At 42.7% G+C, this 17,711-nt stretch overlaps 1 protein-coding gene across 2 annotated transcripts in view; it reads right to left on the bottom strand.

The window, feature by feature from the left end:
* WLS (Wnt ligand secretion mediator) overlaps nt 1–7,900 on the bottom strand; it is a 116,657-nt gene extending 108,757 nt beyond the window's left edge. The window contains exon 1 of one of the 2 annotated variants that reach the window (XM_055585509.1): nt 7,503–7,900. In XM_055585509.1, the coding sequence (XP_055441484.1) occupies nt 7,503–7,608 (106 nt within the window). In that variant the 5' untranslated portion in view covers nt 7,609–7,900. The remainder of the gene's footprint in view (nt 1–7,502) is intronic. The other variant, XM_055585508.1, reaches the window with a different exon arrangement.
* Between the last annotated feature and the right edge of the window lie 9,811 nt (nt 7,901–17,711).

The following is a 17,711-nucleotide window of genomic DNA, read 5'->3' as shown; positions in this document are numbered from 1 at the left end:
GGGGAGGGAGCTGCTAAGTCACTTCAGTCGTGTCCGACTCTGTGCAACCCCATAGACAGCAGGCCGCTAGGCTCCCCCATCCCTGGGATTCTCCAGGCAAGAACACTGGAGTGCGTTGCCATTTCCTTCTCCAATGCATGAAAGTGAAAAGTGAAAGTGAAGTCGCTCAGTCGTGTCTGACTCTTAGCGACCCAATGGACTACAGCCTACCAGGCTCCTCTGTCCATGGGATTTTCTAGGCAAGAGTACTGGAGTGGGTTGCCATTGAGCTAGTATTAAAGGGCTAAAGAACCTTAGGGTTTTGTGTATTCTAAAACAACAGTCCCCAATGTTTTTGGCATCAGGAACCAGTTTTCATGTTAGACAATTTTTTATCAGAGCCAGGTGGGAGGGGATGGTTTTGGGGTGACTCAAGCACATTAAACTTACTGTGCACTTTATTTCTATTATTATTACATCTGTTCCAACTAAGATCATCAGGCATTAGATCCCAGAAGTTGGGGACCCCTGTTCTAAAACATATCAGCTGTTCTTTTTCTATTTATCAATCCTTTTAGATTAGCCCTGTAAGGAAAAGGGAAAAATGCAAAACATTTCACTATCAAGTCTGAGAACTTCAGTGCCTCAAGATCCTCCTCTCGATTCCCATCCCTGACTGGACACTCTTTCTGGGAACCATCCACATATGGCACACCTGTCTGTTCTACTGCACCATCATTAATACCACCTCCGAGAAAACACAAGACCAATGAAACAGACATGATCATTTCATGTCTCGATGCTCTCTGTCTCCCATCATCTCTTAGAGTCTATCAAAACTGAGAGCAGTAAATCTTTCAATAGAGAAAATCTATCAGCATTTTTTCCAAAGAACAAAATGTACCTATTCAAGGTATCAGCATGCAAGTCTCTGGTTTGAAACGCCCTCATTATTAGGCATGGGTGTATATATAAACAAAAATCATCCTTTGGGGAAACTGAATTTTCAACTTCCAGTATGAAGCTCTTCTTTCAACTGCTCTGCTATCACTGCCAAACCACACCTTCTAAAATCTCTACAACCTCAGTTGACTTATTCTCTCCTCTTCCTTTGAAAAAGCCTGCTGCTGCTGCTGCTAAGTCACTTCAGTCGTGTCCGACTCTGTGCAACCCCATAGACGGCAGCCCACCAGGCTCCCTCGTCCTGGGATTCTCCAGGCAAGAACACTGGAGTGGGTTGCCATTTCCTTCTCCAATGCATGAAAGTGAAAAGTGAAAGTGATGTCACTCAGTCGTGTCCGATCCTCAGCGATGCCATGGACTGCAGCCCTCCAGGCTCCTCCGTCCATGGGATTTTCCAGGCAAGAGTACTGGAGTGGGTTGCCATTAAAAGCCTAGACCTCTTTAACTGTTTAAATATGTTAAAGCCACTAACTAGAGAAAATAAAATAAGAGTAATTTTCCTTAAGGTAGTAGAACTCAAACACCTTGTGGCTAATGAACTTGGCTGCTCAGCCATCTAGATGATTCACAGAATTACAGAGACTGGTTAGAACCTGAAGGAATTGGATGGACTGGCATATGTAGACTTCCCAGAAGTTGTCCTCCTTTAGCTTGGCAAGGCTCTGCTTTATTAAGTACAGCTATAAGTACATTTCACTTATCATCAGATATTTTTTTTTCCTTTAACATGTTACCCAATGGTTAAAAACGGGAAATTATTTGCATTTGCAGTCTTATTCATCATGCCTACATTCAAATCATTTCTATTCAGCCCTGGAAGTCAAGGCTTTGGCAGGTGGGCACAGGAGCACCTAATGGTTGATTATTCTGGATTGACTGGAATCCAATCCCAGCTTTAACCCTGACTAGCTATTAATACGGAGAAGGCAATGGCACCCTTGCCTGGAAAATCCCATGGACAGAGGAGCCTGATAGGCTGTAGTCCATGGGTTCCCAAAGAGTCGGGCACGACTGAGTGACTTCACTTTCACTTTTCACTTTCATGCATTGGAGAAGGAAATGGCAACCCACTCCAGTGTTCTTGCCTGGAGAATCCCAGGGATGGGGGAGCCTGGTGGGCTGCTGTCTATGGGGTCGCAAAGAGTCGGACACAACTGAAGCGACTTAGCAGCAGCAGCTATTAATAGGCAGCCTTGACCAATTTTACTAGAGCTTTCTGTATCTCAGTTTACTTACGTGTAAAATGAGTACAACTGCATCAATGTGGCTAGCTTTGTGTGGATCAAATTAAATAAGGCCTGGTACACAGTGCACTTTTAAAACACATTAAATTATCTATATAGTTAATATATTTATTTCAAGAAGAAATATAAATATAGCTATTTGATTTCATAATTAACAAGGCTTCTCATTTCACATACTCTCAAATTCTCCATAAATGAATGAGAACTATCATCATATTAGAAACCTCATTGTAGGAAATCTTTAGCTAGTGAATCTGGATTAAGAGGGACTCTTTTCTACCTCTGGCTCCCCTATGTTACTCAGGCTTCAAATCCGGTCTTTTCTAAGCACCAGTCAGCATTGTAGTCCTATCCTAGGTACACATTAGAATCTAACCAATATTTTGCACACTAGGCAGGTACCATTCATGAACTCTCAGCAAAGGACTTTCATACAATTTCAAGTTCTAAATCTCCATAGAAACATCTTTATGAGGAAGATAAAGTTAGAATCTTTCCTTGGTCTACATGGATTAAAAAAAAAAAAATCTTTTTAAAGGCCACATTATTGCAAAATGTCAACCAGCTAGGAAAGACTTTGAGTCTAGCTCTGGGTTCCAGGCAGGGAACTTGAAAATCTTACAAAGCCACACTATTATCTCAAGGAAATGTTTCTTACTCTGAAAAAGAAAAAGGGAAAGTTCCAATCAAAGGCTAGACAGGCTGTACTAAATGATTAGATGAAAGCATGATTAGAGATTGTTAGCACTAGCATTGATTTTGTTGCAATAACCAAGGAGACAGCTTAGTTTTTTAAAAGTTAAATAATGTAATTTCAATCTACAAAAGATTTTCCATTCTTTACAAAAGAATTTCTGAAGTTGCACAGTACTTCTACCAACATATTAGATACTCTGGTAGTTAACCAAAAAAAAAAAAAAACACATAGCTTAGTCAAATATGAAGTGTTACAAAATAAAAAGCAGAATCAAATACAGAAAAATGGGGAGTAACATCAACCAAAAGTCAGTTCATTAGTTCTTTTCTCAACAGATACCCAAACACTCAGGACTGCCAAGTATTACATTATTAATATATGCTAAAATAAATACCACAACAAGCTTAAAACCTAATACACTGAGAAACAAACCCTTATACACTTTGTATAACTGTAATTTTATTTAATTTCTTAAAATCCTGCCACTTTTCAATAAATGACAGTAGCAGAAACAAAAACTATTTGTATGAATGGACCATAATCAAAACCATTCACAGTACCTATTCAAACTATAATAGCATAAAAACATGGGAGAAAACTGATAATAAATGTGTATATATGTACGTACATCATACACATATACACACATAATATTCTCAGCAATAAAAAACAATGAAAGATTGTTCACATACTAAACCTCTGAAAGAAAGTAATCTTTCCTAAAGAAATAATAATGGTCAGTTTGTTGATATTTATTTGGGTTTAAGTTTGGAATATTCCCACTTATGGGTACACTTAAAACAATGCAATAATTTTCTATTCATCCAATCCTGATCTTTTATACTCTTACCAGTCTCTAGAACAGGTGGGAATGCTGACCTGCTTTTCCAACCATTATGTCCCCCAGACATGACTAATTTGAAGCTGAGCAAATTGCACATAATAGACCAGGGAATCAAGTTCACGATTTTTAGTCGGCTGCACTCTTATTTCAGGGAACATGGTCTCCTTCCCCTCCCCTCTTCCACCACCCTGCAGCTGCTTCTCCAGGAACAAAATTCACCAAACGTGAAATCAAAGGAAAATTATTTTTTAAATTTTCTGCAGGCTTATTTTTAAGAAGGCTAAAGATTAAGCTATATCTTTAAAAATATTTTCTTTTCCTTCAGGGGTTCTTACATTTTTAAATGAATTCTAAATACAAAATAAATTATCCACTTAGGAAACCTTCTCAATACCTAAGAAAATAATCAAATGCATGATTTTATAAAGGCTCAAAGTTTGTACAAAAGCATGGCATGGCATAATTCAGTGAATTCTTAAGTATCTCAAATTCTACCATATAACATATTGCTTTCCTGAGCCTTCTTGCAAAATCCCATTAACGGTTTAGACCCTGGCACAAAACAAACAACAAGTACAAAAACAAACAAACCAAAATAAAAAACCTCGGTTCTAAGAAGGTTGTTGGAGTAGGGGAAGATCCCTCTTATTTCCTTTTTACCTAGTGTTTAAATTTCCCCCCATCAATTCTAGAAATCTATAACCAAACACCGGTCTGAATGTCACATAAAACTCTCGAAGGCACTGAGAAATTAATACAATTTCATAACTGAAAGGAATCTTAAACTCATCAACCTACCAATGAGAAGATTGAAGCCTGTCAGTTAACTGAAAAGGTGCCTCCTCACCAACTTAGGTGCATGGTTTGTCAATACTGTTTGGAGGGGGGTGGTTGTTTTTGTTTTGCGAATATGTATGTGGTGTACTTACACCCTTACAATAAGGAGCTTTACCATTCAGCTCCTCCCCTTTCTAGGCAGTCATGTTTCCTTTCATCTAGGACAACAGTGATCAAAAAGGAACATTATACCAAAATACCAAGGCCAATTCAAAGTGAAAATTTCACTTTCTCACTTGGCCTCTGCAAATGAATTAGAAAGACACTGCATAAGCAAGACACCTGACTTCCTACCATCAATAGGGTTGAGCAGTGAAAGAGCTCTCCTTTTACTGGGGAGGGTGGAAGCAAAGGTTTCTGGACTTAGACTTTCCACTGCCCCTTTAGCTACTGATTCCACTCGTCGCTTTCTTGAAGTTCCATCCTTTGCTTAGTTTCCTGCCTTCCAGTTTGCTGGGGAAACATATCACTTACCTTTTGTTGATATTTATTTCCCATATTTGGGTCTTCGAGCATACCTAAGTTCTTAGATTTAACAGCACCCCCCCCCCCAAAAAATCACTAAGTGGTTGAGATAAAGGCTAAGCCACTATTCAAAGTGTTTACAATGAAATGGATCTGATCTTTTCAGCCTTCAGGCCAGAACTAGGGACACAGTCTTAGCAACTGAGGAAGGAGGAAAGGCAAGAGGTAAACTTACACAACTTTCCCCAAGAAGTGTTATACAGAGATAGATAGTTGTCTTGTTCAAGGAAAGCTGGGACTAAAGCAGTTCATTTATTGAGGGAAATCTAGACCTGTCACTAACTTTTTGAGATTGTCACCAGATGCGGTCATTAATCAAGTTCTATTGGAAAAACAACCCTTGACACAGCTTACTCCAAACAAACTTCTCTTTGAACATACAACCTTTCTGAACCTATGGTAACTCCAGCAGCCACTCGCGACTGCCCTTGGACCTTCTCCTCCATATTAAGATTCCAGAAATGATGCCAGTTCCAGAAGGACTCTAAGAAACCTACAACAGTGGATAATGGGCTAGATAAGCTTTAGAAAAGGAAAAAGAAACACACACCAACAAATACCAGGGTACTATGTGTAATGGTTCGCTGCTTGTGCAAAAACCTCAAAGAGGATGAAGGTCAGACAGGGATAATAGGCCAATTTAATTCTGAAAGCACAAGGTGCAAGAAATTTTAATTATGGTCTGCCACTGAAATCACACAAGATCCAATGGCATCTAACTGCAACTGCTCATCAAGGGAGACAAGAGGTATAATTGTAACCGCTGCATAATCACTGTGAGGGCACAGGAAAGGCTGCCTTCAGCTCCCAGTAGAGAATGTATTAAGTGCCTTGAAAAATCCAATACAGGGAAACATGGAGATTGCACTTAGCTAAACAGGAGCTCAGGGGATTGGGGCGGGGTCGGGGAGCGGGGGGTGGGTAGGATTTCAAGAATAAAAAAATTAAGCTGTTTGACCCAAACTGAAATATGAGCTTGGAAAACTCGGAACCTCTTTCTGCTTTGTGGATACATACACAGAGAAAGGCATGTTCTCCTCTAGAAATTTCTCTCCTTGATAAAGCTTCACCCACTCTCCTTTGTTTAAACTGTTAGCTTGAATGTTACAGTGATTTACAGAACCAGACTCCCCTTTCATTCGTTCCCATCCAACCCAAGCCTGGAGACAAAACGCCACGCACACGACTCGGGGTGCCCAAGCCTGGGCAGTTCTCACAACCATGACGACACCCGCACCACGCGAGCTCTGGAAAAGAGACGCGCGCAGAAAGCCCCTCCGTGGACTCTCCACTCCGCAAAGTTTTACAAATCTGCGAAATAAGGAAGCCAAGCCTTGCATCCGCACCCGCGGCGAAGTTGGCGCTGAAGTTTGCGCCGGGACGTCCTGCATCTCGAGGGGGAGGGGAAAGCGACTGTGCGGAGGGGCGGGAGGATGGAGATGAGACGGAGACACGGAGAGAAGAAGGGAGTTTTCTGAGTGGAAGGTCCATGAAACCATCTTCTTCTCCCGGAAGCCTGTTTAGCTCGAGAGGTTCGGGCGATACACGCCAGGGGAGGTCTCCCAGGGGGAAGCTGTCACCTGCGGGGGGCTGTGGCGGGGGCCGCCCTCCGAGGCGCCAGGGCAAGACCTGGGGCTCCAGATTCACAGGCTCTTGGGGCTCTAAGAAATGGGGGATGGGAGATTCCCCAGAGGCCAAAAGCAACACCTTTTTGATACGCGTTTTCCCCTGACCTCTCCAACTTCCCGCGGCGCTGGCCGAAGACTTTCTCCCACCGAACCTCACCCCATCCAAGCTCCCAGCCCAGGCTCGGACTTTGCCAACGGCCACGGCTGGGGGTGGCTTGGGGATACGGCGAGGAAGCAGAGGGCACGAAGGTCAGGACCCCAAATGCAAACTCTCAACCCCCAGCTGAGACAACCAAAAGCGTTTACACATGCAGAGATCACAGCCCAGTAACAGGGCTCGGGGTTGCGCCGGGCGCAGTTCTCCGACTCTTCAGTTCCTAATAAAGTCGATTACGTTGCCCTCCCGGAGCTGATTGGGAGGGAACCGAGAGGAAAAGGGGGGAACGCGGGAAAAAGCCGGGGGCAGCAGCAATCAAGTTTGTAACCCAGCGCTTCCTCGCGCGATCCGTCGCCATGCTTAAGATTCCCACCCCCGCCACCCCCCTCTTTCCTTTCAAGTGGATACTGAAACTAGGCCAAAACTTTTTCCCCTCCTTTTCTCTTAGCCACTAGACTGGATTGTGCCCCACGGAGCCCCATGGAGCTCTGCTTTCTTAAGCACAATAGCCGGACTAATTAGATCATAGAAGCAAGGCAGTGATACTGTAACAAGTAGCCCGAGAGGCAAAGAGGGAAGGGGCCCGAAAAGAGAGAAAGGGGGAAAAGTTTGCAGCTCTCACACTTACCAATCAAGCCTCCCACCAGAAAGGCGATGATTTGGAACACAAGCAGAATCCCACCAACAATGCACAGCTTCTTGGTGCTCATGTTTTCTATAATTGCCCCAGCCATTTTTGCGCCCCCCTTTTTCTTTCCTCCTTGAAATAAATGTTTTAGGGTGTGCTTTTTGCTCCCTCCCCTCTCACGCTCCCTTCTCCCTCGCCTCCTTTCCAGGCGCTGCAAAACTTCAGGGGTACGGGAGCGCGGTGAGGATGGGACCGGGACGAAAGGCGCCCGCACGGATTCCCCCGGCTCAGCCGGCTCGGGCTCCCCCAATGCCCGGAGCTGTGATTGTGGCCGCTCCGCCGCCTGTGGACGCTTAAAGGAGCAGGGAAGCGATCACATGACGCCGCCTCCCTCCCTTTCTTCCTCCCTCCCTCTCGCGCTTCCTCCCTCCCTCCCTCCCTCCCTCTCTTCCTCTCCCCCTTGCCCGCCTGTGCGGGGCTCCGAGCTCCGGCGGGTGCCGGTGTCCCGGTCCCGGGTCTGGTAGGCAGCCTGTCCCGCCAGGAACTGGTATCGTTGAGGGGGTTGATGTTGTTGTTTAGTGGGTTCCCCCTACTCCGCTTCCCACACGTTTCCTCTTTTGGTGCGAGATTTAAATCACCCGTGGGCAGCTTTGCAGACCTTTAACTTACGCGTTGACTTTAGGAAATGGTCCCCGCCCCCAACTGCTAGAACTCTCTTTAGGAAAGAGGAGAATTTTTTAAAGGGACCTAATAGATGCTTAAGTCAAAGCACGGAGATGAGGAATAAAGTCTCAGCTGGGCTTCCTTCTGCCAGATCCCAGCCTCGTTATTGGGCAAATACCCAGCAAAATATCCCCGCTGCACCCCTTGAAGAACTCTGCGCTCCAGCCAAATCAGGCCACTGTTCATTACCACATTATCCCCCCAACTCCATAGGTTTCCAGAGCCTTAACTCTGGCTCTTGCCCTAAAAGAATATAGTTTACCCCATCGGAGTTTTTTAAGCCTCATTTAAAAACCAACTCATCTGAAAAATCTTGTGTATTTTCTAAACCACCTCCTTTTGATATCTTCAGGCAGTAAGCCCTTACAATTCCTGTGTTTACGTTCTTACCTCCTATTGCAAGGACTTGTGTGTACACGTTTGTCTCCACCATTGAGCTGTAAATTCCTGGGGATAGGGACCGAGTGCTATTCATCTTTGTACCCCCCGTGGTGCTTAACAAAATTCTAACTCTAGTAGGTCCTCAGTAAACTTTTGTGGAATGAATAAATAAGTGAATATGAAAGCAAACCCACAGTGTGCATTTCAAAAGCCTGGGACCTTATTTGACTTAGTGGGAACACATATTAAGTTACAATGTTTGTCTTTTTTTTTTTTTTTTGGTAAGGATATATTTATATTTATGCTTAACTTTCAGGCGGAAAGGCAAGTGGGACCCTAGAGATTTCCTGCTCCATCAAGCCTAAATTCCTGGGCCTGGTTGTTCCACATTTCATAAACTGGCCACTTGGCCAGTATAACTCACACTGCCCAATAGACCCTTGGTTTGGTAACACCCTATTCCCACACATACACCGTTTCCACCACCCACCACCCCTTACACACCTAGTTTCTTGATACTCCCCTCCAGCTGCACCCTCTTCATGCCAAGGGAATATCCCAAGTCCTGTCTACTCCTCTTCTCTGTTTCTGATTTTTCATTGCCCTTATAGAAGATGCCATGCAGGTTACACTTAATAGAAGTGTTCATTTCTACCCTCCAGCTAGACTAGACACTCCTTAAGGACAGGTGCCAAACTATATATATATATACACACACACACACAATATATATATTCCATCTCCTTGAAGTCTAACAGTTTTTAACAGTTCTGGGATACAGTTGCTATTTATTTATTCTTTCCTTTAACCCTTTAATCAATAGGCACATACTTAATTTGTCCTAAGCTTTCTTTTCTAAGTTCTTGAGGGTACCAAGATATGAAGACACTTGCCCTTGTCCTAGAGGAGCCCTAGTCTAGCTGTTATTCACTAAATAGTGATTAACAATCTTTAAAGAACACCAGATCAAATGGCAAATGGGCAGAAGAGGACAGAATTGTGGTTAACAGTTTGGTACCTAAACATAGATAGACCAGCAGTGGATTATTTGTATTCCTTCTTTACCTTTCCAGAACCTTTTACATCTTTTTTTTCCCCCTGTCAGGAGGAGGTTCCAGAGCATCAGATAAAAGAAGAAAGAATGTCCTCTCACCTCTACCGCTAGTTAACTCCCCATTCTGTGTTCTCATTTCAGCAAGCTGCCAACATCCACACATTTAAATAATACTGCCTTAGGGTTAGAATATCTTTTTAATATCAAGGGATATTTCTAAAGTAAGGTTGACAGGATTCAGTATCAAGATTTACTCTCCATTTGATACCATATTTCACTATTTAAGAAGAAATGATGTCCAATGCTCAAGTATGAATTGGGTCCATTAGATATTCTTAACTAGTTGCATTGGTTTATTTGTTTAAGATTAGTGATTCATTTTCTTATCAGCTGCTACAACACACTGGATCCCCTTAGCTCCCAAATGCATCTCTTCAGAATAACTAACTGGCCTAACTCTTTAGGTTCCAGTGTCCACATCTGGGAAAATAGAGACTTGGAATAAAGTAGTGGTTCCTCACAAAGATTATCCCCCTGTTGTGAACAGGTACTTATACAACCAATTTAGTTAAAAACAGATATTTCTAATTGCTAATCAATACTTCTAACTTGTCTGAAATTACCAATATTGCCAAACTGAGTGTAGGGCAGACACATATTCATCACCCTGAACAGCTTTAAAAAAATTCACAATGTCTATTATGTCTTTATGAATATTAAAAGTGACTATTAGATCCATATTTCCCAAGGGAATAACACAGTTAAGTAGAGAAAAGCATGAGCATTTGAGTTGCTGGGTCTAGGGTGGAGCCTAGATCCCAGCTCCGCCCCCTTGCTATATGTGATGACAGGCTTCAGCAATATGTGAACCGTGAACTTCCTGATGTTCAAGCTGGTTTTAGAAAAGGCAGAGGAACCAGAGATCAAATTGCCAACATCCGCTGGATCATGGAAAAAGCAAGAGAGTTCCAGGAAAACATCTATTTCTGCTTTCTTGACTATGCCAAAGCCTTTGACTGTGTGGATCACAATAAACTGTGGAAAATTCTTCAAGAGATGGGAATACCAGACCACCTGACCTGCCTCTTGAGAAATCTGTATGCAGGTCAGGAAGCAACAGTTAGAACTGGACATGGAACAACAGACTGGTTCCAAATAGGAAAAGGAATACATCAAGGCTGTATATTGTCACCCTGCTTATTTAACTTATATGCAGAGTACATCATGAGAAATGCTGGACTGGAAGAAACACAAGCTGGAATCAAGATTGCCGGGAGAAATATCAGTAACCTCAGATATGCAGATGACACCACCCTTATGGCAGAAAGTGAAGAGGAACTCAAAAGCCTCTTGATGAAGGTAAAAGTGGAGAGTGAAAAAGTTGGCTTAAAGCTCAACATTCAGAAAACGAAGATCATGGCATCCGGTCCCATCACTTCATGGGAAATAGATGGGGAAACAGTGGAAACAGTGTCAGACTTTATTTTTCTGGGCTCCAAAATCACTACAGATGGTGACTGCAGTCATGAAATTAAAAGACACTTACTCCTTGGAAGGAAAGTTATGACCAACCTAGATAGCATATTCAAAAGCAGAGACATTACTTTGCCAACAAAGGTCCGTCTAGTCAAGGCTATGGTTTTTCCTGTGGTCATGTATGGATGTGAGAGTTGGACTGTGAAGAAGGCTGAGCGTCGAAGAATTGATGCTTTTGAACTGTGGTGTTGGAGAAGACTCTTGAGAGTCCCTTGGACTGCAAGGAGATCCAACCAGTTCATTCTGAAGGAGATCAGCCCTGGGATTTCTTTGGAAGGAATGATGCTAAAGCTGAAACTCCAGTACTTTGGCCACCTCATGTGAAGAGAGGACTCATTGGAAAAGACTCTGATGCTGGGAGGGACTGAGGTCAGGAGGAGAATGGACGAAAGGAGGATGAGATGTCTGGATGGCGTCACTGACTCAATGGACCTGAGTCTGAGTGAACTCCGGGAGTTAGTGATGGACAGGGAGGCCTGGCTGTGATTCATGGGGTCACAGAGAGTCGGACACGACTGAGCAACTGAACTGAACTGTAAGCCATTACACAGTCACTTACCCATTCTGAGGCTCAGGTTTCTCATCTGTAAAATGGAGATAGTACTAGTAGCTGCCTCACGGTATTCTTGCAAGATATAATGATGATGATGATGATGATGTTGATGATAATGATAATTATATTTAGGAGCCCTTACGTGAAAACAAAACCCTTGTATTAAAAGACTAGTAAAACTGATCACTAACTGATTCTTTCTCAGCTCTAAAATTTTATCATATTATAATTATTTTTGAAAACATATTTTAGGAGCTTCCTGAGTGATTAACTCTATTTGCCAAAAGTGCTAATAAGGCCAACATCTGGTATTGAACTCTGAAAAACACTCAGTGATCTTTAAACATTAAAACATCCTATTCTAAAATCTACTCCCAATCACCAGTGTGTGTGTATGTTAATCACTCAGTCGTGTCCAACTCTTTGTAACCCCATGGACTGTAGCCTTCCAGGCTCCTCTGTCCTCGGAATTCTCCAGGTGAGAATACTGGAGTGGGTAGCCATTCTCTTCTCCAAGGGTTTGTGGTCATTGGGTAGATTGTCCAAAAGACAGATAATCCAAGGGTGCAATCCAACTCTGCCAACTGAAATTGATCATTCCAATTTCTTATCATTAGACTTTAAATTGGGGATTTATCCATTGATTTATTTGAAGGGTTTGGCATATGGAAGTTCTTAAGGATGTGCAATGCATGTTTATTGAATGGATGAATGAATGAATGAACATATGAATAAATGAATAACTGCAGGTGGACTCACTGCAACTCCTCCCCCTCCCTCAATCCCATTCCTACATTGCAGTTACTGATTAAATGCCCATCTGGCATATTTCCCTGCACTGAAGTTTGCACACCTATCTATATGTGTGCTGTGTTGTCACCTCTGGCTTGCAAGCTTCTTAGAAACAAGGAGAGTATGACCTGAGCCTTTGTGTCTCTCACAGCCTGGCACAGCAGGTTGCACAGAGAAGGGCTCAGTTCCTTGAGTTCAGAAAGTCCCCTCTGGAAGCCAAGGGTGGCATATTATTATTGTCATTGCAGTAAATGTAACATAGAAATAGAAAAAAAATATATCTACCTACTCAAACACCTAATTTACTTCTCAGAGGGGCCTAACTAGAGTAATAACCCCACTCTAAGGCTTCTCATTCTCATAAATAGCTTTTATCCATAAATGGCATCCCCGTGGCTCCTCCGCTATTGGTATTTTCTCATAGTTAGTGCCTGTGAATGTGAGCAGGCATTTTGGGTTCACACTCTATTATTCAGTGTCACTTCTCTCTCTCACTCTTTCTCTCTGTGTCTCTGAATATATATATTCAGTTTCCTTTAAAATACTTATTTTTTTTCCGGACAGAACCACCCTTCCCGTCTTTCTCTGAGTCCCATTGTCTTGTTTTGTGTATATATACAAGACTTTTTCCAGTCCCTCCCTCCACACACTAATCTTGAGTAGCAACTATTTAGAATCCAGAGCTTGGAAGATCAGTATTTCACCCTTATCTTTAGATGAATTTGTTTAAGTAATAAATATCCCCACCTCTGCTCCCTTTTACACATCATCACCTGCCCTGCCATTCTCCACTTCATCTTTTCTTTTGCATTCCTCATACATTTCAGACATTATTCATGCTTATCTTTAAGTCTTAGTAATTGTATAAATAAGCTTGAGAAAATTACATACCTTTGTGATACTTAAATCTTTTTTAAAAAAAAGGTGATAAGATCAACCTTATAGGTTGTGGTGAGCATTAAACAAAATAATGTTACAAAGTGCCCAGCACAGAGCAACAAAGTGAGCATTCAACCAACATTTTGCATGTTGTTAAGGAGATTTCTGTTCCCAGATAGGAAAAAAAACAAACAAACAAGAAAACCCCAAAGAACTATGAAACACCTAATTATTGTCTCATAAAATTGTCTCTTTGAAATTGTAACCTGGAAGGGCAAGTAAGAAACTTTATAGGTTTCCAGAGGCCTCTGGTGGGAGGCAGCTGGCAACTTGAAGAAGCCAGTCAACCCCCTGCTGTTTCCCAGGCTTGAAAGAAGCTTCAGCAGAGAGCAGACATGCCTCCAGTGTTGAAATCTCCGAGGTCACAGGTGCTGGATTCCCAGAGCAGAGGTGAGGGAAATGGCTTTCTTCCTCAGCCTGTTTTCATAGGATAAGCCTAATGGGGTCTGAGCTGCCTGCTCACCCCACCTCCCCTTTCTCTCATGAGTGCTGTCCCTCCGCCTCTGACCTTGTAGTCCCCCATACTTACAAGCTCCTCTCCATCTGCTCCTCCCCACGAGAGGAGTGTGGGAGGAGAGCCTGGAGAGGGATCCTATGATGTAGAGACAACGCTCAACACCTTGGCACAGAGTCAGCACACACATTTTGCTGAATGAATGAATGACAAGTGAACATGCTCCAGTCCCTGGCTATCCAGGGGTTCAAGTCAAAGGCCCCCCACAGGTGGCCAATGGCGGGAAGAGAAGCTCAGACTTCATGTCAGCCCCAGACCATCTGGGGTGAGAATAGGCCCTGACTTGGACCAAAGCCCAATCCTTAGCCCATGCTAATTGTAAATTAGCTCAGAATCATCACTAAGGAGCTCAGTATGAAAGACAATCTACAATAAAAACAGCTTCGGGTGTCTATGTGTAATGTGGGAAAATAAAGGTTGTATGAGGATAAAATACATGGAGGTATTCAAGGACCTTCATATTTCTATTGCTTCCCACTAATTAAAGGAAGAGGTGATGGAATTCCAGTTAAGCTATTTCAAATCCTGAAAGATGATGCTGTGAAAGTGCTGCACTCAATATGCCAGCAAATTTGGAAAACTCAGCAGTGGCCACAGGACTGGAAAAGGTCAGTTTTCATTCCGATTCCAAAGAAAGGCAATGCCAAAGAATGCTCAAACTACTGCACAATTGCACTCATCTCACATACTAGTAAAGTAATGCTTAAAATTCTCCAAGCCAGGCTTCAGCAATATGTGAACCGTGAACTTCCTGATGTTCAAGCTGGTTTTAGAAAAGGCAGAGGAACCAGAGATCAAATTGCCAACATCCACTGGATCATGGAAAAAGCAAGAGAGTTCCAGAAAAACATCTACTTCGGCTTTATTGACTATGCCAAAGCCTTTGACTGTGTGGATCACAATAAACTGTGGAAAATTCTTCAAGAGATGGGAATACCAGACCACCTGACCTGCCTCTTGAGAAATCTGTATGCAGGTCAGGAAGCAACAGTTAGAAGTGGACATGGAACAACAGACTGGTTCCAAATAGGAAAAGGAGTACGTCAAGGCTGTATATTGTCACCCTGCTTATTTAACTTATATGCAGAGTACATCATGAGAAACGCTGGGCTGGAAGAAGCACAAGCTGGAATTAAGATTGCCGGGAGAAATATCAATCACCTCAGATATGCAGATGACATCACCCTTATGGCAGAAAGTGAAGAGGAACTCAAAAGCCTCTTGATGAAAGTGAAAGTGGAGAGTGAAAAAGTTGGCTTAAAGCTCAACATTCAGAAAACGAAGATCATGGCATCCGGTCCCATCACTTCATGGGAAATAGATGGGGAAACAGTGGAAACAGTGTCAGACTTTATTTTTCTGGGCTCCCAAATCACTGCAGATGGTGACTGCAGCCATGAAATTAAAAGCCGCTTACTCCTTGGAAGGAAAGTTATGACCAACCTAGATAGCATATTCAAAAGCAGAGACATTACTTTGCCAACAAAGGTCCGTCTAGTCAAGGCTATGGTTTTTCCTGTGGTCATATATGGATGTGAGAGTTGGACTGTGACGAAAGCTGAGTGCCAAAGAATTGGTGCTTTTGAACTGTGGTGTTGGAGAAGACTCTTGAGAGTCCCTTGGACTGCAAGGAGATCCACCCAGTCCATTCTGAATGAGATCAGCCCTGGGATTTCTTTGGAAGGAATGATGCTAAAGCTGAAACTCTAGTACTTTGGCCACCTCATGCGAAGAGCTGACTCATTGGAAAAAACTCTGATGCTGGGAGGGATTGGGGGCAGGAGGAGAAGGGGACGACAGAGGATGAGATGGCTGGATGGCATCACTGACTCGATGGACGTGAGTCTGAGTGAACTCCGGGAGTTGGTGATGGACAGGGAGGCCTGGCGTGCTGCAATTCATGGGGTTGCAGAGAGTCAGACATGACTGAGCGACTGAACTGAACTGAACTGAATTAAAGGAAACTGGGATGACTGGAAGTGAGGGAGGGCAGGTAATTTTTCAAATGCAGATTCGTGGCAGCAAACAGCCAACAGCAAACAACCCTAATAATAACAGCAACAACAACAGCAAAAACTTACCTTGATTGCTTCCTATATACCAAACAATCCACTAAATGCTTTACATACGTTGTCACCATTAATCCGCCCAACAACCTTATGAGGTAGGTACTATTTTTTATCATTTTTAAAAAGGGCCCTGGAGAAGGAAATGGCAACCCACTCCAGTATTCTTGCCTGGAAAAGTCCATGGACAGAGGAGCCTGGCGGGCTGCAGTCCACGGGGTTACATGACAGAGCATGTGTGCCTGAGGGTGGAGGGTGATGGGTTGGTAGCAATAAATTGGTAGAACTAAAAAATAAAATAAAAAGGGAAAGCCATTTCAGAGAATTTGACTATTCCCTTGGTCACAGAGCTAGTAATGTGGTGAGTTAAGGTTCTAAAGTAGATGCAACACACTGTTCATTCAATCACCAAATATGCATTGAGCTCCTGTGAATGCCAGGAGCTGATCTAGACCCTGGAGAAAAGCAGTGAGTGTAACACAGGCCTTGCCCTCATGCCACTTACATTAGAAAGCCCACTTCAGAGCCTCAGTTTTTACCTCCTTTATGTCAATCATACCCTTTGAACTCACCAAAGAAAGAACCCCCTAAGGCTGTGGAAGTGAGTAGAAATTGTGTTGTCATTGGGCTGAGTCCTTCTTTCCCATGTTTCCATCAGGAGACAGTCATTCAGAAACACCTTCTCCTGCCAATTCTCAGGCAATCTTTCAGTGTCTTTCAGCTAGCACTGTTCATACACTCAATTCTGTTTTTACCTCAGCACCTTACTGTCACTTAGGTCAGACTCCATCCAATAAAGCTTTAAATCTTTGCAATTCTTTCTTGCTTGGTTCTGCCACTAAGGCTTTTCCAAGTTCAAGATCAATTTTCAAGTCAAATGACTCATAAAAGTAATTGTTAAGCATGATTTCACAGTCTTTTGAGGACATCCTTGTAGAGTACACATTAGCAAAAAATATTCAATGCGGAAAATTAAGTTGGCTTAGCTAAGCTGCAAATTGAGTCCTAAAATATTTTTGCCTGATATTTTGTTGTCTTGACTCCAAATTTGAAGTTGCTTTATAAATATTATTCCTCTTACTGTATCATTCTATGGGTAAAAATTCCTAGTTCTGATATGTGTCTAACCTTTCTAAGAAATCTAATATTCTGAAGCCTGAATGATTCAATGATATTTTTTCATTTATTTCATAAAGATTTACTATATATTTACCATCTGCTAAGTGTCTGGCCAGCACTGGAATACAAATACAAAAAGGACAGACATGCTCTTACTCTCATAAAGCTTATAATCTCAGGTAAGGATAAGGGTCTTGGTGATGCAATGGCTCTATTTAGCCAATTCCTAAGGAGTCACTGATGTAAGAGGCCTTGAGGACACCTCTGATGTGAGAAAGGGAAAGGAGAGGGTGTGTGCTCTCCTTGGCTGGATATATAAGGTCCTCCACAGTCTGGCTCAATTAGACTTCTGGAGAGTAGATACAGTGTAGCAGTGAAGAGCATGGGCTCTGGAGCCAAATTACCTGGAGTCTGAATCCTTGCTTTGCCAATTACCAATTGTGTTCATGGGCCAGTTAGGGTAATTGTTTTGTCACTCAGTACTCTCCTCTGTACAATGGGAATAAAAATGAGATAATTTGTGTAAAGTATT

The sequence above is a fragment of the Bubalus kerabau genome, chromosome 6 (assembly GCF_029407905.1).
Source record: "Bubalus kerabau isolate K-KA32 ecotype Philippines breed swamp buffalo chromosome 6, PCC_UOA_SB_1v2, whole genome shotgun sequence".
Classification (NCBI taxonomy): Eukaryota; Metazoa; Chordata; class Mammalia; order Artiodactyla; family Bovidae; genus Bubalus; species Bubalus kerabau.
Note: the sequence above shows the minus strand (reverse complement) of the source record. Positions and strands in the feature narration are given on the sequence as shown.